The 23,800-nt window shown below is 40.0% G+C and overlaps 1 protein-coding gene across 1 annotated transcript in view; it reads right to left on the bottom strand.

The window, feature by feature from the left end:
• Positions 1 to 3,304: 3,304 nt before the first annotated feature.
• The window catches only part of LOC148023137 (putative nucleolar protein 5-3), a 33,594-nt gene continuing 13,098 nt past the window's right edge, over positions 3,305 to 23,800 (bottom strand). Inside the window, exon 3 of the mRNA XM_087695181.1 lies at positions 3,305 to 3,643. Coding sequence (XP_087551307.1) covers positions 3,586 to 3,643 — 58 coding nt within the window. The 3' untranslated portion in view covers positions 3,305 to 3,585. The remainder of the gene's footprint in view (positions 3,644 to 23,800) is intronic.

Below are 23,800 nucleotides of genomic sequence, written 5' to 3'. Positions count from 1 at the left end.
TTGACGCAGGAGGAAGCTCGCTTTTGGACAACGGGAGAAAAGCGGACTAGAGGGAAAAGCACGCCGTTTCTTTTTGTTTGTTTTATTTTTCCCTTTTCTTTCTTTCTATTTTTTCCAATTTGAGAAAAACGGTCTAGGAGACTAACGTTTGGAACGCTTAGCATAGGTAGAGAAGACCCCATTTTTTTCTTTTCTCCTTATAGTTACCATTATCCCCCCTCTCAAATGAGTGCCAATCCCATAGCACTGACACTAAGGTATGGTGCTACAACTGGCGAGAGGTTGTGGGATGCCTAATGAGGGACTTGGTAGGGAAGAATGGTGTTGTGGTAGACGAGGTGTGGATGGGCACAATATAGTGCAATCGAAAAACTTGAAGCAAGCTAGGTTGCTTGAAGAGGAAAAGAGTTGTGATGGTTGATACTAGAGGGATCGTGATAGTCACAGAGCACCGATGTTGATGAGCCTTGAGGAGCTCCATTGTACCTGTTAAGTCACACATGCTCTTCCTATGGGATGTGTCTACCTTACTTATGCAGTGCTTTTGTGGTTGTGCATGTGTGATTGGGAGCTAGGTCAAATTCCAAGTAAACTTTGAACATAGTTTCCTCCTAGATTCTCTTCCTCTTCATGTGCCAAGAGTGCCAAGAGCTCACGGGGAATAGGTTGCTTTATTGGTTTATATGATAGAGCCCTTAAAGTTTGAATCATGGCTATGTAAGCCTCATTTTTCTTTGGATCTTTCTCTTTTCCAATTGACCACTCTTCTCACTCCCTTGTTGTCAAATTCTTGTAGCTCTAGCATATCCATAGTGGGTGTCATGACTATGGACAACTCCAAGATGATTGGAGAGATTGATTGGGGTGCGTCAAACCTACTGCTTTTAACTCACAATCCTCATCTCCTTTCTTCCTCAGGGTTAGATCAAGGATTCTTCGATTGGCCCTTTAGTCATTAGGTTGATCTCTTGAAGCTTTTTCATGCTTTTCCAAGGTGTTAGATATCAGCCTCCAATTGGGCCTTAAGTTTGTCTAGATCTTCAATTTGAGGCATGTAGATCGATATTGCAACTTGCTTGAATAGCTGTTGTTGCTTAACCATGACAAATTTGTATACCTCCAAATTGACTATATTATGACTTTTACTATATAAGACCGCTCCTAGCTAATTGTAAAGCTTCATCAAGGTTATTCCATAGAGTCTTTACCATTCTCTACCATGCTAAGTAGGTAGAAAATACTAAGCCTCCCCCACCCCCCGTGTCCCCCCTCTCTCCCTCCGTCCCTCCCTCCATCAACACTATCTCCCATAGGGTCTTCAAGACCTTGAGGAGTTGGGATTGAAAGTGTAAAAACATGTGCAATCATGGGCACCCATTGTGACCATTGATTGGTTCAAATGTAAGCCTAGCCTAGCTAATTAAATAGCGTACAATATTTTCAACTTGACCATCGGAAATAGCATTGGGTGTACCATTATTGCAATGGGGCCACTCGCATTGTTGAGGAAGTATCAAGCATTGTTTTAGACCTGAAGTGTCCATGATTACTTTTCATTCCTTCTAAATCAATCGCCAACCTGGTTGGTTGGGTTTACTCCATCGAGAAATTCTCTCATTGTTACTCTCATCCATGAGACGTGGATTGCCATGCAATCTACTATTCACCTTTCCCTATTGCACTTCCACACTCATCATCACGGCCCCTCCTAATCTTGCCCCCTGCCATAGCTCTATACCACTCCCTACCATAGCTCTATTCCTTCCAACATTATTCTTCTCCTTGGGTGCATAGGTCTTGCTCCTCTATTGCACCATTCGTTCCTCTACTCTTTCCGCCCCTTGTTGTGCTCTAGTACCCTTGACACCCTCCTCTGCAAAACCGTTTGCTCCTTTGCTCCTTCTGACCCCTTGCTACACTCAAGCGTCCTTGACACCATCGATACGTCCTCCACCTTGCCATAGCTCTTTCGCACCTCCACCTCAAGTGCCCTACCATTCACGCCTCCTTCGCTAACATTTTGCTACACCATTCGCAAATCCTTTCACTCCTCTACTCTTTGTGACCTCCTCTTGTCACGCCTCCTTCGCTAACATTCTGTTACACCATTCGCAAATCCTTTCACTCCTCCACTCCTTCTGACCCCCTATTGCACTAGGGAGCCCTCATCTCCACCTCTTCACCGGGCACTTGTGACACTGTCAACACCCAACCATGTCCAACTGACAACCGACAACCGTCCAGTTGATAACTAACACAGTCAACACCCAACACCATCCACCCGAAAACCAACATTGTCCACTTGCATCATCGTCACCCAACACAGTTGAGTCAATGTTGTACCTCCCCCATCCGTCATGTTAAACAACACACCCACCATCATTGTCAATAATTCTACACCTCCAACGATGGCTCAAGCATTGGCTCTATATTCCCCTCCTCCGCTTGGTGTACTCCATGGCGGCCTTCTCCATCCCTAGTAATCATCTCTATAGTAGGAGTTTAAAAGGTATGTCTCTCCTTGAGTCTATAAAAGACATGGTGCTCACTCAATTTCTCACTAAGAATCACTATCGTGTTGATAAGAATCAATGTGTTGATAAGAATCAATTTCTTGATGAGGCATATTCGAATTCTATCGGCTATTTTTATCGTGCCTCTAATTTTATGGTTCATCCTAAGAAAGTTTGCACTAAAAGTTTATTGATTTTCAAGTGATTGGGCATTGCTTGGAAATTATGCATTTCCTATAGGTAAAGGGCTATTATATTTGGTTAATTAGGAGTAGCCATAGTAAAATGCATCGCTAGAATAATCCTCGTTGTAATGAAGAATAGGCACTTCTCCTTCACAAATGAGCAATCGGGTTTGGCAATAGTAAGTGCAAGAAATGGAAAACTATTAATGTCATTATTGTCCATCCATAATTTCCATCTCTTTGCTTTGGGTCTTCAGGAATTCTATGTGGTTCAGCCTCCTCAAACCTTGAGATTAGAATAAATTAAACCACGAGAAGAGGATCATGACATTTGAAAGATATTTGGAGCGTTCAAGTATGGAATTACACGAGTCCTTAAATGTTTCAACTCACATTGAATTCTACACTAATAATCATAACTTTGTTATGAGATGAATGAGGAGTTTGGACCCTCATATCTAAAAGCCCATCTAGATAAGGGCCCTCTCAAACATACACTTCAAATAACCAACTAATCAACCTTTCCTTCCTCTTCTTGATATATAAAACCCTACCAAGTTTTCAAATACTAGCTTGTGTGGATTGTAGGAAAATTCAAATATGGAAATTGGGCATGATTTTTGTGTCAAATGCAACAAATAAGTTGAAAGTATTCTTAAATAGATCTACTCGAGGGATACATAAGGCATTTGTACATTTAGTTGGAACTGAATAAGAGTCAATTTCTTGTGGATGGTTCCAATGTTGAGCTCCAATGCAAGTTATACTTTGTTGAGCCCCTTTCTATCCAACTATGGAAGGGAAAATTAAACACTTCATGCAATACAATGATATCATCACATCAAAATGCTTGCAATAGTACAAAGGGTTGCTCCAATCATAAATCGTCATTTGCTCTTTCTTATTTGTTCTCCTTCGAAGTAGGGTTTTTCTAGTGCACAAACTCTTTGGCATACAGAAGAAAAACATAATAAAACATAAGCAAAATAGAAGCCATTAGAACCAAACAGAACTTCGTATCTCTACTATAAAACATCATGAGCCTCCAAAACATAACCAACCTAATCCAAAACACTCTCAAACCACTTCCAAAACAACTAAACATCATTCAAAATCCATAAAAAAGCAAGCATTCAGTCCTCAAAAACAACAAAAATCAACCAAAAATTCAAATCATTTCAACATTCAACATATCTTCACACTTAATAAGGGAGCATCCCTATTTATTTTTTGAGAGAACCCATGCGTACATTGTGTATATTGTTGGTTGGTACTTGGTACATAGATGTTGATATTGATTGTTTTTAAATGTTGTACATACTACTACATCCATTGGTAGTATGGCTCCATGCATATGTAGTAGGGCATCATAGCCGCGTCCTACATTGGACACCTCTAGAACTACACAAACATTGAAGCAATCTTACTCATTCCTTGTGACTCTTGATTGAGATTTTTTCTTTTTAAAACAAAGAATCTAAAACATCGTGGTCATTTCAATTTTCTAGGTTGCATCTCCTTCTGGACATGGTCATAGAGGCCGTGTTGAGCATGTTGGACCCTAGGTATCAATGGATGCATCCTACTCAAGCCATGCTTCGATAAGAGTGTTTTCTTGAATATTATACTAGGAATGTGAAAATTGTTATGTATTTTAATTTGTTTACAATGGGTTCCCTTTGGTAGAAAACTATCTAGAAGGAATGTGTACATGACTTCTGTTTACATTTCATATTAAGTCTATATATGCTTCTTTATAGGGGCATCCACCATACAAGGAGGTTACATTGTTCATGGGTCCCTCACACCTCAATGTTGTGTTGACATCCTTTGTCCAAAATGACATGTGAATATCACTAGGACAGTACGGATTATTCAACACTTGATAGTCGAGCATGGCTTGCATGTTGATTTGTGCAAAAAGATTGGACACCCCGTTGGAACCCATCATTCTACTACTATAGTGCATGCTTGGCAATGTCCAGCCATAAAAGCACTTTGTTCATTTAGGAAGAAAATTAAACCAAGCTAGAAAATTTTATGAGAAGGCTCAATACGAGGAGGCAAGCTCATTATGGGACTTGCTGAAAGATGAAGAGCGTATCATGGCAAGGGAGAAGTATAGGCATGCATTTGTGATGAGATCGATGGTGAAGTACAATTCAAAAAGGGAGCACTACTATCAAAGTGCAATTGGGTCGAGCCACAAATCCATGGAGGAGCAAGAACCTAGTAAGATGGGAAAGTCACAACATTTATCTTTCGTAATAACTCGTGTGAGAATCCACAAGACTACAAATAGTTTCTCTACTCAGAGTCTGTTTTTGGATGTAAGAGATAGCACATAAATTGGGCATTCACTGCTTACAAATAGCTTTATGGAAAGGCTTATTCATGATGAACCTTAAGGAGTTCAAGATGTAACTAGAAAGGGATGTGTAGATAGTAGGGATTTAACACAAACATGTGAAGAATAAGATAATATATTATAGTAGCACACATTACAAAGTTTGCATCCAAGGGGATGACTTGAACTAAACTTTGTCAAGATGATAGCTTGACCATACTATCTCTCATCAAGACTATCCCATCAAGCTCAGTTAGCTCATAAGTAGCATTTTCAAACGAATGCCTTAGCTTGTAAGGTCCAAACCACCTTCTCACCATCTTGCAAACCATGCTATCCTGATTGTCCAAGCTGCTATCATACATAAATACCCAATCTCCCTCTTCAACTGCTTTAGGTCGTAGCCTATGCTTGCTATCAAACTTCTCTTTATTTCGCAACCTAGCTTTCTTAAGCTTTTGCATTGCACTATATACATCTTCCGTTGTTCGCTCAAGTTGCCGAATGCGAAAAGCTAAGGGCTCCTCTCTAGACATATCCTGCCAAGGTAAAACATTCCAAGTGTGTGCACAAACTTCTATCGACATAATTGGCTTTTGCCCATACATCAACTCCAAAGGCATGAAACCTGTAAAAAACATTGTGAGTAGTGTGATTCACCCAAAGAGCATAGTCAACATCCTTGGCCAATCCCCCAATCCTTTCACCACAACCTTTGGCTTAAGCCTTCATTATAGGTGGATGACCTCTCTTGCTCTTCCCATTTCCTTCTAAGTTATATGTAGAAGTTAAAGCCAATTTAATGCCATGCTTAGAGAAGAAATCCCTAGCCTCATCTGCATCCAACTCTCAATGATCAACAATGATCTTACCACACAACCATATTTGCAAAAGATCTCCTAAAGCAAAAATCTGCATCTGATGCTAGTAGTCTTTGTTCTTGGTGCTCTTCCATCAACCTAATTGGTAAGATCTTCCCTTGCAAGCACTAAATACCTCATCTACCGAAGTCCAATTCGCATAGTAATCAAATCAACGACCAACTTGTAGTACATAGAAAGTGGATACATCATATGCAATTCATCCTTATGCCTCATTGAAGAGTACAACTGACACTCCATGCATGCCCCTTCCTTAATAACTCATAAAGACTTTCAATCACATGCACGAAATGAGGGATCCATATCAAATAGAACATGCATGCACCCAAAAACCTCCCGACTCTGATAGATTGGAGCACACCTCCTACATCCTACTAATGCCATCAATTTTAACTAATGAAGGCTTTTGACCATAGGGGTCACACAAATGCTCTATAGTTCCCACCTCAACACCAAAGACAAATTTTGCACCTGATAGAGTGAGATGCACTTCCTCTAAGTGAGTCAAAATCTTCTCACAATTAGTTGTGGTTAGAAACGTAGATGATTTTAAGAGCCAACATATACTTTCATATGATAGAATATGTGGCGAAACTTGTATTTTAAACTTTCGAAAGTGTGTTGATTTGTTCTCTAAATCGAAGATATCCTATCATCAGTTGGTGAATATTTTTTATGAAACTAATAAAGTAATAAAAGGTTTAAAGTGTCAAGGAAAGAGGATGTCATTAGTAAGCTGGTTGGTGACAACTATGGAGGATTTGCAAATTAAATTGGCTAAGTAGGAAGATTCTGGAAAAACTAGTCATTCACAAGCTCCACGTAGGAATAATTTCATGCATAGATGCATATGGTATGATAGCCCTAAGCACGAGCACAAAGATTGTGAATCATCTAAGAATGTTATATATATTTTCTGGCAGGATAGAAAGATCTATAGAACCAAGACTGATAAGTATATTGCTATAAATTTTGGTGAGCATGGAATGAAGAAGCTTTTTGAGAACATGACTATACGAACATGTTCTATAGCCATAGAAAATGCTTCAGCTTATGGTATTCAAATTGAAAAGAAACCAGAGTGTAAGTTAAAGTTATGGACTTTTCCTTTACAAACTACAAATAAGGACTAAGTGTTGAAAGCAATTTTATCTAGTGCAACGAAGAGCATCACAACAAAGATTCGGTGGGGATCTGCAATTGATAAATACTCACTTTATACCTATTCAACAAACACCATAGGTACATAAGTGACTGTTAAGGAAAAGTGAAAAAGGGATGATACTTCCAAGAAGACTACAAGGGGTGAGCCTACAGCACCACCTTCTACACCACGGCCTAAATAGAATAAAGAGGATGCACAAAATAAGTAGAAGAAACAAGATGTTAGACCGAAGAAATCTTGAATAGCAAGGTTGAATTCACCTTAGGAGAGATTTTGGACATTCTAAAGAGAGAGCTTCATAAAGAAATTATAAACATCATAAAGAGAAAGAAACATGTGATTCAAACTATACAAAAGCCTATCATGCAAGGTATCACAATTGAGGAGCTAAGGAGAGTGATGATGAAATTCTTGTTGAGAGTGTTGCAGTATATCGAAAGATTGTGAAGAGTATACAACCAATGCACTATGCATAGGATCATGCACCTGTAATAATTACCTATACACATTTTTCTAAGAGTCATTGGGCACGAGCAACCACTGAGAGAGTGCTTAAGATTGAAGAGATGGAGATGCCGTGTGTTGCCTTGCTATATCACAGCTCAAAGATAAATGTTATAGTTTGTCGTTTGTATGACAGTGGAAAGTGGCCTGTAGATGTAGAGCATCATTGACACATGAAAGCCACAAGTAATATTGCAAGAGAGCTATATGCAGCATGTTTGAATATGAGCATATCGATAAGGAATGTTCAGGGTGATTGTCGTTTCTTAATGCAGGATTCATGTTCGTATTATGTCATTTTGGGTCAGCCCTTTATCATGAAGCACAGATGGAAGCAAAGGTTATAGATGACGGATCTACATGTATGTCCAAAGCACAAACGAAAAAAGAGCTAAGCAATTTATGACAATCTGTGTCAATCACCCACGAAACAAAGATACATTGCGGAATTCTCCTCTACCCACAAAACAACCAAACTTTCACTAGGTTTCGCTGTCCTACAAGATGACGGTGAAACAAGGAGAGAAAAGCTCTCGCCTCCTGGTAGCGATGATTTTTCTTCAAGATTTATTAACCTTTCAGCTGAGAGTTCTACACCACGGCCTACAGCACCACCTTCTACACCACGGCCTGAATAGAATAAAGAGGATGCACAAAATAAGTAGAAGAAACAAGATGTTAGACCGAAGAAATCTTGAATAGCAAGATTGAATTCACCTTAAGAGAGATTTTGGACATTCTAAAGAGAGAGTTTCATAAAGAAATTATAGACATCATAAAGAGAAAGAAACAAGTGATTCAAACTATAGAAGAGCCTATCATGCAAGGTATAAAATTGAGGAGCTCAGAAGAGTGATGATGAGATTCTTGTTGAGAGTGTTGCTGTGAAGAGTATACAACCAATGCACATTGCAAAGGATCATGCACCTGTAATGATTACCTGCATGCATTTTCGTCAAAGTTATTGGGCACAAGCAACCACTGAGAGAGTGCTTAAGATTGAAGAGATGGAGATGCCGTGTGTTGCCTTGCTATATCATAGCTCAAAGATAAATATTATAGTTTGTCATTTGTATGAGAGCGAAAAGTGGCCTGTAGATGTAGAGCATGGTTGACAGATGAGAGCCACCAATAATGTTGCAAGAGAGCTATATGCAACATGTCTGAATATGAGCGAGTCCATAGGGAATTTTCAAGGTGATTGTTTCTTAATGCAAGAGTCATGTTCTTATAATGTCATTTTGGATCAGCTCTTTATCATGAACCACAGATGGAAGCAAAGGTTATAGATGACGGATCTACATGTATGTCCAAAGCACAAACGGAAAAAGAGCTAAGCAATTTATGACAATCTGTGTCAATCACCCACGAAACAAAGATACATTGCGGAATTCTCCTCTACCCACAAAACAGCCAAACTTTCACTAGTTTCCTCTGTCCTACAAGACGACGGTGAAACAAGGAGAGAAAAGCTCTCGCCTCCTGGCAGCGATGCTTTATCTTCAAGATTTATTAACCTTTCAACTGAGAGTTTTGTTTGTTTTCACAAGGTTGCAAAGAAGTCTAGAGCTGCCAAGCACTATGCATGAAGAAAGGAAAAAGAATTGAGAAGAGCAAGTTTATTGCACGATGAGGAGTGCATTGATGGGATGTATGATAAGTTGTCTTATGCAAATACTATTACAGATATTGACGATATATTGAAAACATAGCTGCAAAGTGGTTCCAATTTTAAGCAAGTACATTCCCTAGATATGTACCATGAGACTGTTCATTTTATGCAACGAAGAGGGTTGGATATTGAGTTTTCTCGACAAAAAGAGTTATTTGCTTATGTATTTCACCAAACAAAGAAGCAAAAGGATTCTATGGAAACAACCTGTGTAAAGATACAGTCCAAAGTTCTTTGAAGAGGGCAAGTAGAACCATTGTTCAATCAAAAACAGGTCTAGAATTGGCCACACTGAGAGTTCAAGGTTTGATACATGTACACTGTCTTAACATAATTAACAAATGTACTAGTTTATCAAGACACCAAACAAATCAAAATAATCACAATACTTATTAATATGTAAACTGCTTCACCTGCTAACGCCAGAATTTGCAAGACTTGCCTAATGTTATTAGATAAAATTTGATGGGTGATGTAGGGAAAGATATCATTAATGACGACGACACATGTTGAGGTTACTAAAGGGGTTGATAGTGGATTACAACACAAAAAGGAACTGCAATTCGATGAGGCCAATCAGTCAATAGGCTGTAGCTAAGGCGACCCACCCTCCTACACCCTCTCTGCCCAACTAGCGAGTTTCCTAAAACCTAATAGGCCTAGATTAAGGATGTGTAGCATCCAATGAACCAACCCCCTTTGGGAGAGGGGGATGTACGGAAGCAGAATTCAATCCATATTCGTATGTCTAATGTGATCAACCATAGGTTAATGATGTGGATGATAGAGCTTTCGGGTAATGATACCCAATATTTAGTAACACGGATTTTGTTATATATATGGTAATACTCCTAAAGATTTCATAGAGGATCAAAGTGAGAGCTTGTGTATACGCAATTTCTTGCTATCTAAACTGGGTATATAGCAAGGTATCCGCTGTCTATAGGGTTTTCTAGATTGAGTTACGGTCTTCAAAGACTCCCATTGAATGCTATTGATGCTCTATGGTTGATAGATGGTTGCCAAAACCAAAGTACATGCTTTGGAGTGGGTTTTGGGCCGCATATATGTATGTTTTAATACTGCTATAATAAATCTGTCTAAAAGGGCTGAAATAGATTTTTAAGGCCCATAATGGGTTAAAAGAGGTATTGATACTTTCTGATGGATAGTAGCACTTTCGGGTAATGATACCCATCATTTGCTACAGGAATTTCGTTACATGCATGGATTTATGAGGCATATCTCATTGATTTTGGAGCAAAGATATTGATGTATGTCAAAGTGTATTTGAGTCATAGTCTCAGAGTATGTTATGGGCTTGCATCCCAAGTGTGTCTTCATGCCTAGGGTTTAGGCATATTATGTGGATCTAGTGCGATTGCTTTACTAAGCTACATGTGATACAAGATCTTTGGATTGTGCCTTGATTATTGTCTTTTGATTCATCTAATCTTTATCATTACTCTGAGGACACCTTTTATTGGTTGCTTTCACTCCAGTGGAAGCATCTTCTTTGCTTTCTTGCAAGTACTTATTGAAGGACATCTATGGCCGACGTGTATGCTTTGGAAGATTGTGTGGTTGGAGACAATTAAGACCGACCACCATCCTATCATTTTTTCTCGCTATATTCTTTGCGGGCTTCCAATCCCTGATTGGCATTGATGGAATCTCCTGAGCAAGTGTCAATCCTACCCTCTCTAGCCACATTTGACAAGCTAGATGGGATGAACTTGTGAGAGTGTGCAACACAAAGGGAAAAGTGATCACAAAGAGGAGACAAAGAGAGAATGCAAGAGAGAAGGAACAATGTGACTACAACAGCTAAAGGTACAAGGCTGCAACAATCAACCCCAACACGCAACAATGGGATGAGCTTCTCTCAAATGAGAAGCTCTTGGCTACAAGAAGTGAGAAGACTAGTGTAGAACACATCCTATGTCGACGATGGAAGATATGAGACAGATGTCACAGCTAGGTCCTTCAAACAAATATCCATACTAAGGGATGCAAGCTCATCCCAAATCTCCTCCATCCTGTGGATGTGATCCTGCATTGTAGGGTAATTTGCGACCAAAAGTTGTTGCTTCAAATCGAGAGATAATCGATCCCAAATGTCTAGAAGGAAAAGAGAGACACCAATATCTTACAATCCTCTATGGCAATGCAAATATATCTAACATGCATAAGCACAACATTTGCACAACTCAAAAAAAGAAAATAGCAAGCTCTAGCATTCAACCGATCCCATACGACTATTGAATCTGCAAGCCACACCATCATGGCAATTTACAGTAGGTTGGGATACTGAGAAAGAGAATGCAGATAATGTCAAGGGTAAATAGATCATATAATTTATAAAGGCTTTTAATCACATGCTCGAAATGAGGGATCTATATCAAGTAGAACATGCATGCACCCAAAAACCTCCTTACTCTGATAGATTGGAGCACACCTCCTACATCCTACTAATCCCATCAATTTTAATTGGTGAAGGCTTTCGACCATAGGGGTCACACAAATGCTCTACAGTTCGCACCTCCTCAACACCAAAGACAAATTTTGCACCTGATAGAGTGAGATGCACTTTCTCTAACCGAGTCAAAATCTTCTCATAATTAGTTATGTGGTTAGCAACGTAAATGATTTTAAGAACCAATGTATACTTTCATGTTATAGAATATGTGGCAAAACTTGTATTTTAGACTTTCAAAAGTGTTTCGATTTGTTCTCTAAACCAAAGATATCCTATATTTTTTATGAAACTAATATAATAAAAGCTTTAAAGTGTCAAGAAAAGAATATGTCATTAATAAGCTAGTGAAAAACTATGGAGGATTTGCAAATTAAATTGGCTAAGTAGAAGGATTCTAAGAAAACTAGTCATTCACAAGCTCCACGTAGGAATAATTTCGTGTATAGATGCATATGGTGTGATAGCCCTAAGCACGAGCACAAAGATTGTGAATCATTTAACAATGTTATATTAAATAAAATATATTTTCTGGCTACATAGAAAGATATGTGCAACCAAGACTAATAAGTATAGTGCTATAAATTTTGGTAAGGGTGAAATGAAGAAAGCTTTTCGAGGACATGACTACACACACATATTCCATAGCCACAGGAGATGCTTCAGCTTATGGTATTCAGATTGAAAAAAAACCAAAGTGTAAGTCAAAGTTATGGACTTTTGCTTTACATAGTGAGGATGATAGACCTTCAATTCAAATAATCCAACTTTTTAGCCTTTGAATAGCCTTTGTATGCTACCTTTCCCAATGAAACTTTTGCCCCTTCCTTAATAATTCATAAAGGCTTTCAATCACATGCACAAAATGAGGGATCCATATCAAATAGAACATGCATGCACCCAAAAACCTCCCGACTCTGATAGATTGGAGCACACCTCCTACATCCTACTAATCCCATCAATTTTAACTAATGAAGGCTTTCGACCATAGGGGTCACACAAATGCTCTACAGTTCCCACCTTCTCAACACCAAAGACAAATTTTGCACCTGATAGAGTGAGATGCACTTCCTCTAAGTGAGTCAAAATCTTCTCACAATTAATTGTGGTTAGAAACGTAGATGATTTTAAGAGCCAACGTATACTTTCATGTTATAGAATATGTGGCGAAACTTGTATTTTAAACTTTCGAAAGTGTGTTGATTAGTTCTCTAAACCAAAGATATCCTATCATCAGTTGGTGAATATTTTTTATGAAACTAATAAAGTAATAAAAGGTTTAAAGTATCAAGGAAAGAGGATGTCATTAGTAAGCTAGTGACAACTATGGAGGATTTGCAAATTAAATTGGCTAAGTAGGAAGATTCTAGGAAAACTAGTCATTCACAAGCTCCACGTAGGAATAATTTCCTACATAGATGCATATGTTATGATAGCCCTAAGCACGAGCACAAAGATTGTGAATCATTTAAGAATGTTATATATATTTTTTGGCTGGATAGAAAGATCTGTGGAACCAAGACTGATAAGTATATTGCTATAAATTTTGGTGAGGATGGAATGAAGAAGCTTTTTGAGAACATGACTACACGGACATATTCTATAGCCATAGAAAATGCTTCAGCTTATGGTATTCAGATTGAAAAGAAAACAGAGTGTAAGTTAAAGTTACGGACTTTTGCTTTACAGACTACAAATAAGGACTAAGTGTAGAAAGCAATTTTATCTAGTGCAACGAAGAGCATCACAACAAAGATTCGGTGGGGATCTCCAATTGATAAATACTCAGTTTATACCTATTCAACAAACACCGTAGGTACATAAGTGACTGTTAAGGAAAAGTGAAAAAGGGATGATACTTCCAAGAAGACTACAAGGGGTGAGGCTACAGCACCACCTTCTACACCACGGCCTGAATAGAATAAAGAGGATGCACGAAATAAGTAGAAGAAACAAGATGTTAGACCGAAGAAATCTTGAATAGCAAGATTGAATTCACCTTAGGAGAAATTTTGGACATTCTAAAGAGAGAGCTTCATAAAGAAATTATAGACATCATAAAGAGAAAGAAACATGTGATTCAAACTATAGAAAAGCCTATCATGCAAGGTATCACAATTGAGGAGCTAAGGAGAGTGACGATGAAATTCTTGTTGAGAGTGTTGCAGTATATCGAAAGATTGTGAAGAGTATACAACCGGTGCACTATACGTAGGATCATGCACCTGTAATGATTACCTGTACGCATCTAAAAGTCATTGGGCACGAGCAACCACTAAGAGAGTGCTTAAGATTAAAGAGATGGAGATGTCGTGTGTTGCCTTGCTATATCACAGCTCAAAGATAAATGTTATAGTTTGTCGTTTGTATGAGAGTGGAAAGTGGCCTATAGATGTAGAGCATCATTGACAGACAAAAGCCACCAGTAATATTGCAAGAGAGCTATATGCAACATGTCTGAATATAAGCATATCCATAGGGAATGTTCAGGGTGATTGTCGTTTCTTAATGCAAGATTCATGTTCTTATAATGTCATTTTGGGTCGGCCCTTTATCATGAAGCACAAATGGAAGCAAAGGTTATAGATGACGGATCTACGTGTATACAGATCCGAAGCACAGATGAAAAAATAGCTAAGCAATTTATGACAAGCTGTGTCAATCACCCACGAAACAAAGATACATTGCGGGATTCTCCTCTACCTGCAAAAGAGCCAAACTTTCACTAGGTTTCTCTGTCCTACAAGACAACGGTGAAACAAGGAGAGAAAAGCTCTTGCCTCCTGGTAGCAATGCTTTTTCTTCAAGATTTATTGACCTTCAACTGGGAGTTCTGTTTGTTTTCACAAAGTTGCTAAGATGTCTAGAGCTGCCAAGCAATATGCATAAAGAAAGGAAAAAGGGTTGAGAAGAGCAAGTTTATTGCAGGATGAGGAGTGCATTGATGGGATGTATGATGGGTTGTTTAATGCAAATACTGTTATAGATATTGAAGATATGTTGAAAACAGAGGTGCAAAGTGGATCCAATTTTATGCAAGTACATTCCCTAGATATATACCATGAGACTGTTGATTTTATGCAACGAAGAGGGTTGGGTACTGAGTTTTCTCGACAAAAAGAGTTATTTGCTTATGTATTTCACCAAACAGAGAAGAGGGCTGAATTATCAACCAACATCGTCCTCGCTCTCTTGTCTAAGCCATGATTCTTTGCCTCACAGGTGGACTACTAAAGAAAACTCTTATTTGTAGGATTAGAGATTATGTCTATACAATTGAAACAAAAAGATTCTATGGAAACAACCTGTGTAAAGATACAGTCCAAAGTTCTTTGAAGAGGGCATACAGGACCACTATTCAATCAAAAAAAGGTCTAGAATTGGCCTAAGAGTTCAAGGTCTGATACATGTACACTGCCTTAACACAACTAACAAATGTACTAGTTTGTCCAACCACCAAACAAATCAAAAAATTCACAATACTTATTCATATGTAAAGTGCTTCACTTGTTGACACCATAATCTGCAAGACTTGCCTAATGTTATTAGATAAAATTTTATGGGTGATGTAGGGAAAGAAGTCATTAATGACGACGACACATGTTGAGGTTACTAAAGGGGCTGATAGTGGATTACAATACAAAAAGGGACTGCAATTCGATAAGGCCAATTAGTCAATAGGTTGTACCTAAGGCGAGCCACCCTCCTTCTACACCCTCTCTGCCCATCTAGCGAGTTCTCCAAAACCTAATAGGCCTAGATTAAGGATGTGTAGCATCCAATGAACCAACCCCCTTTGAGAGAGGGAGGTGTATGGAAGCAGACTTCAATCCATATTTGTTTATCTGATGTGATCGACCATAGGTTAATGATGTGGATCTTTGATCTTGGCATATTCCATGTGATATACAAGTTATTTAAAGCCAAAGGGGTTGTCTTGCATGTATGTGTGTCTTGTTGGTCAACTATTCAATGGATGTTCAACCAAGTAGGAACTATGATGCACAAGCAGGGTTGAGCTGAAGATGTCTAAAATTGTTTTGATTGGGAGAGGATTAATGGTGATCCGCACATCCAAAATGGGCTTTTATACCTTGGGAAGGGTCCTACAAAGTTTAGTTAACATCCAAGTTCGTATGCAAGAGTTATAGAGTCGCGAAGGTCGATGTCTAGCTAAGACTACATGCTGTAATGAACATTTGCAGGTTGCGCAGAAAATTTTAGGGGCTGAAATCTTCAAATTTTGGTCCAAGTATCTTTAGATAAGTTGTAGATCACGAGCACAGCTACATTTTTGCTTTTTAAAGCTTGGAGATTTGAGTTATGGTTCAACAAATTCGAGGGTGTTCCTGTGGACAGCTTTCTGGAGACGATCAGACTGAATCTAATGGATGTAAAATATTGCGTGTGGCATATGTTTTGATAGAGACATTTGAGACTCACATGAGGTCCTGTAGTCCCCTCTCTCCTGCCAACCTATCACAGAAGTGGCTCCTATAGAAGAATCCGCAACAAAGACAACTAGCTTGATGTAGACAATATAAGTCCCGAGACTAGGAAGACCATGAATTGAGAGAAAAGAGAAGCCCAAGTCAAGAACATGTAGACCCTCAAAAACAGAGCTCAATGAACGGTCAAACAATAGAGGCAAGGTACCAACATCACTAAAGGCATTATAGTAGAATGCCAAAGATATAGAGATTTCGACTTTTGCTTAACAATACAGATGTATTAATGGTAGTTACAGATGCAATATTAGCAGATGGAGCACATGACATGCAAGATGCAAAAAAACTTGATGATGCACAAGAAACTATGGACGAGCTTGCAAATGATATAGAGATTCAAGATGAAAAAAGAGCTCGAATATGATGCAGAGTTTGTGGATGTGGATGCTTCAAAGTATGATGATGCAGATATTAAGACTAAAGATGTAGATGCTACAAAATTCGAAGGAATTAATGAAACTGAGAAAGAGAATGTGGATAATGTTAAGGATAAACAAATAATAGAAAATACAAGAGAGACATTGATGCAAGTTACAAAGGATACCGTCGTTTGGGATACAAAGAAAGACGACTAAACAGATTGAGTAGGTTAATGACGTGGATCTTTGATCTTGGCATATTCCGTGTGATATACAAGTTATTTAAAGCCGCAGGGGATGTCTTGCATGTATTTATGCCTTATTGGTCAATTATCTAGTGGATGTTTGACCCAGGAGGGCGATATGGCTGTTGGAAACTACAGTGGAGAGAGACAGCTAAACTGAAGAGGTGTAAATTTGTTTTAATTGGGAGAGGATTAATAGTGACCGATGCATCCAAAATGGGCTTTGATAACTTGGGAAGGGTCCTACAAAGTTTGGTTGCTACCCATGTTCGTATGCAAGAGATCCAAAGTCGGGAAGGTCAATATCTGGCTGGGACAGCACATTATAATGAACAGTTGCAAGTTGCGCAGAAAATTTTAGGGGCTGAAAACTTTAGAATTTGATCCCAATGTCTTCAGCAAAGTTGTACATCACAAGTGGGGCTACATTTTTGCTTTCTAAATCTTAGTGATCCGAGTTATGGTTCAAAAGATATGAGCAATTTTCTGCAGGGTGGTCCTGTAGGACAGTTTTCTAGATAAGATAAGACTGCATCTGATGGATGTAAATTATTGCAAGTGACATGCTTTGACAGAGATGTTTGAGACTGACATGACGCTACCAAGGATAGGAAAGAGGATCAAAATATGCGAGAGAAGAGATGGATCAAAATATGCGAGGCCAAGCCCTCATGTTACATCAATAAATGTAACTTATTGGGAAACAAGCGCCAAAGATAGCCATCCGGGGGCCTTGGGCGTCCGTATGGGGTTAGGGGAGCTTAGGAAGTAAGTGAGTTATAAATTAGTATAACTCACTAGGTAATGACGGCTGGCAAGAGAGTCACGACTGGAATTCCTCCAGCATCTTCCTAAGCGTGGTTGGGTGGTGATTGAGAGCTCTCATGCTTCACATGTGAAGAGTCGACAAGACACAGAGCGGGCGTCTACAGAAAGATAGTTCCGTGATATCACCAGTCACGTAATACTAGTATTAGAGCCACGAGCGAATTATTTGCGATGGGAGACGGGCACCGTTGCTAAGGGCCACTCGCGATTTGAAGACGGGCGAGGTGGCTGGTGTCTGGTGGTTCAAGCAACCCCATAATTCGTCAGGGCAATCGCCCAAGTTCGAGCAACCCCGTAATACACGTGGTCGGTCATGTCCACCCCTTCAGCTATCAATTATCTCCTATTCGGGTTGGAGGCGACATAATACATTCAGGACCACATCCAGCGTGACAAGGCAGCCCAGCTTTCCTGCTCGACAGGAAAGCACGAAAACTCCACCTCATCTTCCACGGCCTATTTATTGTCACACTGCTTGACAGAAATCAGGAGGACGAAATACAAGGAAGTGTCCCACCCTTTGTTTCCAAATTTCTTACAATTTCTTTCCAATTCCAATTCTAATATATAGATGGAGGGGAAAGAGAGAGAGGGGGTAATGGAAGGCTCTAGTTCCGGGGACCACCCTATGGTGGATTCCCATGAAACTGAAATGCAAGAAGAACCTTGGGAAGAATTTTTTGCTACACAAGAGCAATTTGATGATTTAACTGCTCATGTGCAAGCATAGGGGGTTCAAATGGAGTTGTTAACTCAAGCACTTACCGAAATAAAATCCCAATTAGCCCTACTACTAGAAAGGGATAAAGGTAAAGCAGAGGCCTCAAATATTCCATCGTCATCGAAAGATGTAAATGTGATTATGCGAGACCCAAGGGAACCCTACCAAAAACTGAGGGATAATCCAGTGTTAAAAGACATGAAACCCCCTCAGTTTCATGGGGAGGAAAAAGATAGAAACAAAGACACTATCTTTAATTTCCTCCAAAAATGAGAGGATTTACACAAATAAAAGAATACTCCACCACATCTCCAAGCACTGGAAGCCGGTTTAACCTTGGGGCCAAAAGCATATAAATGGTGGAGAACTTTAACGGAGGCAAATAAAATACCTGAAACTTGGGCTCAATTTGAATCCGTCTTGTTACATTAATAAATTTAACTTATGGGAAAACAAGCGTGAGGGATGACCGTTCGAGGACTTTGGGTACCCGTACAAGGTTAAGGGGAGCTTCAGAAGTAAGTGAGTAATACTTAAATAGTAGAACTCACCAGGTAATGACAGCTGGTAGAGGGAGTCACATCAGGGTCTTGAGCATGGTCAGGGGGGAGAGAGATTTCTCTCGAGCTTGTTTTCCCAGAACGGAGCAAGTCATCAGCAAAAGACAAAAGATAGACCTATAAACAAACATAATACTTACTAAATCATTTAATATTGTTATCAGAGCAGTCCAGCCACGTCCTGTCGAAAAGATTACATCCAATCGAAACGTGATCAAGTCCCGTCTTCAACTGCTTCGACCACGTCCGTGTTGGCAAGCATAACGAGAACTGCAGTTGAAAGAAGTGAAAAGAAGTTCACCTAAAATGCTTGAAGAGACAATTAAATTTGCGTTAATCAATGAAAATAATACGCCTCCAAGTGCACTCACTAGTCTCACTGATATGGAGCCCAAGACTAAGGAATTTGAAGCCTCAAAATTTGTAGGCAAATCTAAAAGGAAAATGCCGTTCCTTAAGTGTAAGAAACAACCCTTTGAAAAGAAACAATATGTAAGGCCGAAGTTAAGTCAAGATGACTTTCATAAGGCCAAAAAAGAAAGACTCTGTTTCAACTGCCTATCTCCTAACCATGCTGCCTGGAATTGCCCTCAAAGGAAAAAGGGGGAAGATAAAGGAAAGGATAAGGACAAGGGCAAGAGAAAAGAGAAACAAATCCATGTAGTGCAGACCCTGGAATCAAAGGGGCATGAAAAGTATAAATCTTTAGAGGTCTTGCATAAGGATGTACAACACAGGTATTGTATGTCAACTTCTATGTGGCAGCCTACCTTTGGGCTGTCACAAGTGGAGCAGCGGTGGAAGCATAAACATGTGCTGAAATAAACTGCTGAAACACAAGACAAAAAGAGAAAGAAAGAACACGATACAGATGAGAACTCAAATGTATACACGGGAAATGGAATCCATATATCTGAACACAAGACGGTCGCATACAACAGTGAGTCACTGGCTGTGTGGGCATTGGCACTGGCTCTAGCTTCTCTCTCCACAAAGTTTGCAGATGGTGAAGTGAAGTGACTGACTGAGGAGCCACTGAGTATAAATAGGCTGAAAAAGTGGGGAGCGATAATGCTGGTCGGACAGCATTAATGCTGGCCGACTGGTGCATAAAAATGCCCCAATGGCATAAAATGCCACACCAAAAAAATACCTAAAATACCTAATAAAAATGCCCAGCACAGATCAAGCTCAGACTCACACATGAGATGACAAATACTCTGCTAACACCCTCTCTCAGATCATGGGTGATCTGATACAATACAATAGTACAATGAAAAGGGATCAAAAACTATACAACATAGAACCACCAAGTAGAACCATGGATACCCAAGCAGTGGGTGATTAAGCCACCACCAAGGTGCCTCGGAGAGAACCTGATATCGATGTCGATCGTACCAAACACCGGAAAATAGAGAAGATCATAGCACGTCTCTGTGTCCATCACCAATGTTTCGCAGTAGCATACAAGACCATCCTATCAAAAATGCCCCTGAACATAGGTGACCATGGAGTCCCCGCCTGTGGCCAGACCGCCAAAGTATCCCCTCATGTAAGCTCCAGACGAAAGCCTCCCGCTCTCTGTCAGATAACCAGCTCATCGTGAACCTGGATGTCAATCCCAGCTTCAGAATTTGATTCTGCCAGACTGAAGTCGATGCGTCAAGGACGTCCCTCTCTCGAACCTGTGCACCTGTATAAAAATGTAGATGAGGCGCGGCTGCCCCATCTGAACACCCGCTCACACTCCCTCTCTGGCACAAGAGAGTCGTGAGGGATGACCTCATCACCACCACTAGAAAGCAGCCGAGGAAGGGGCTACCAAGCCCTTCCCGCGATCCGAAGAAGATGATCCCTTCCACGCCTTGGACGTCACCTTGGTCGGAGAATCTGAGTCGGAGTCTGATGAAGGAGAGGACTCATCAGTAGAGTCAACATCCCGCTTCATCTTCTGCTCCTTCTTCCTAGAAGCCGCTAACGTCTTGCAGTCCTTCCGCAAATGTCCCTTCTTGCCACAGTGGTAACACTGGGCCTTCGACTTCTTCTTCCCGTCACCCCTCTCTGAAGCTACATAAGCCTCACCTCCATAATGTGCCGGAAGCCGCCCCTGTAATCTCAAGGATGTCTCATGCTCAAGAAGCATCGAGGTCATATGTGTAAAACTGACAGGAGTTGATTATGTCTGCGCCCCCAAAGCATTGGCCACTCCATCAAACTCCGGGGGGAGCTTGTAAAGGACCGTCCCGACGAGATGCGCTTCGAGAAGAGCAGATTGCATGTGCCGAAGCTGGTCCTGTACCTGCGTAACACAAAGAAGAAAAGACTGAATAGTATCTTTCGGCTCAAACTTCATCTGAAGGAGCTGGTCATAAAGTGTGACTGCCCGCATGGTGGAAGGTGCCTCGTACATCTACTGCAACTTCTGCCATACTTCAGGAGATGTCCTACAGGAGATAACTGCCGGTAAGACTGCTTTAGAAATACACCGAAGCAATGTCGTAAGCACGGGCATCGTCCGAGTCCCATGTGAGCACCGCTTCCTCATGGTGGTCCTCATCAAAGTCTTCAGGAAGAGGAAAAGGACGGAGAGGTCGAGGAATAGCTCCACAGACAATGTACCATAACCGTTTCTGCACAAACCAAGCTTTCATGACAGCACTCCATGTGAGATAATCAGGTCCATGTAACTTATCATCAGTGGAAGTGCACGAAGGAGCCATATGGAGAGGATAAGAAGAGAAGTAGAGAAGAGATGGAATGTAGAGAGGAAACACAGCCAAAACACAAGCACAGACTGCAGAAAATGAGAGTTCACATGCAATATAACCCAAAATCTGATCAATAGAAGACAAAATCTGCTGCAGAAAGTAAAAAAAATCAATCAAAAACTACCAAAAACAGCAAAAACGGCCTAAATTAACAATCACCCAGCCACGAGAGACGCTGAATCAGCAAAATGCAGGCTGTAAACTGGAGAAAAACAGGTAGAAGACGGTCGCCAACAGCTGCAGATGAAAAACGCAGGCAGTAGAGGGTGCATAGGCAACAGGCGATGGCAAAATTGCAAAAAACGCAGGCTGAAAACAGCCCCAAAACAGGTCGCATGGCTGCGACAGCAGTCGCCTGATCAGCAGGGGTACAAAACAGTCCTGAAATCAGCAAGAAAACACAGCAGGAGCACAGATCCTGAAAACTGATACCATGTCAGAAGTGGAGCAGCGGTGGAAGCATAAACATATGCTGAAATAAACTGCTGAAACACAAGACAAAAAGAGAAAGAAAGAACACGATACAGATGAGAACTCAGATGTATGCACGGGAAATGGAATCCATATATCTGAACACGAGACTGTCGCATACAACAGTGAGTCACTGGTTGTGTGGGCACTGGCACTGGCACTGGCTCTGGCTCCTCTCTCCACAGAGTCTGCAGATGGTGAAGTGAAGTGACTGACTGAGGAGAAGCCACTAAGTATAAATAGGCTGAAAAAGTGGGGAGCAATAATGCTGGTCGGACAGCATTAATGCTGGCCGAATGGTGCATAAAAATGCCCCCATGGCATAAAATGCCACACCAGAAAAATACCTAAAATACCTAATAAAAATGCCCAGCCCAAATCAAGCTCAGACTCACACATGAGCTGACAAATACTCTGCTAACATGGGCCACATGATTTAGTTAGAGTGCATGGATTAATAGCGGGAAAGACGGTTAGAGTCTGGATTGATGACTCTGCCACCCACAATTTCATAAATTATGCACTTGTCAAAAAGTTGAAACTTTCCCCACAAAAAAGTAAGCATCAATATGTTGTTTGTATGATGCAAGGTCATGATAATAAAATATGGGATACAATGGTATCCAATTTGAAAATCATATCCAAGGATATAAAGATAAGCTTGATTTCCAAATTACGAATATGGAAAGAGCCGATATTGCTTTAGGAAGGGAGTGGCTATGGGGATTGGAACCATCCTTAAAGCGTAGTTATCATCATAATACACTGGAATTTGAAAGGGATGGTAAGACTTTTGTGATTCAAGGTGAACACGAAGTATCTGATAACCCTTTGATGTCTTCCCTTGAAGTTTAGAAGCTGATAAAGAAGAAAGCTTGTGAGGTATATATGTTATGGTCTCTCCCTGTACACAACACTTTTTACTTTTTGTAATATTAAGCAATAATTTTCTTATGTTTGTGAGTTAAATCTAAATAATGAATTAAGTGGTTTGTTAGATGAATTTAAATATGTGTTTCCTTCTAACTTACCTAGTGGCCTTCCACCAGATAGGGATGATGTAAATCACCCAATTGACATAGATAGGGATACATGCCCTATTTCTAAACCACCTTACAGGCTAAGTGAAACACAGCACCAAGAAGTCGAAAGACAAATCAAGGATTACTTTGATAAGGGTTTTATAAAACCTAGCAATCCACCTTGGGGTTCGCCAATTTTATTGGTAAAGAAACAAGATGGTTCTATGCGACTTTGTGTTGATTATAGAGCACTTCATAAGATAACAATGAAGAATAAGTTTCCTATGCCCAGAATGAAAGATCTTTTTGATCAATTGCAAGGGGCAAAATTCTTCACAAACATTGACTTAAGATCAGGCTATCATCAAGTAAGAATTACGGCCCAGGATGTTCCTAAGACGGCATTTCGTACTACATACGAGCATTATGATTTTTTGGTGATGCCTTTTGGCCTACCAAATGCACCAGCTACATTTATGAAGCTGATGAATAATGTGTTACGGCCCTATCTAGGACTCTTTGTAGTAGTCTTTTTGGATGATATCTTCATCTTTAGTAAGTCAAGAGAAGAACAT

The sequence above is a fragment of the Lygodium microphyllum genome, chromosome 16, assembly GCF_053477565.2.
Source record: "Lygodium microphyllum isolate KBCC chromosome 16, Lygodium_microphyllum_v1.1.10, whole genome shotgun sequence".
In the NCBI taxonomy this organism is placed as follows: Eukaryota; Viridiplantae; Streptophyta; class Polypodiopsida; order Schizaeales; family Lygodiaceae; genus Lygodium; species Lygodium microphyllum.
This window is presented reverse-complemented; position numbering and strand designations above follow the sequence as displayed.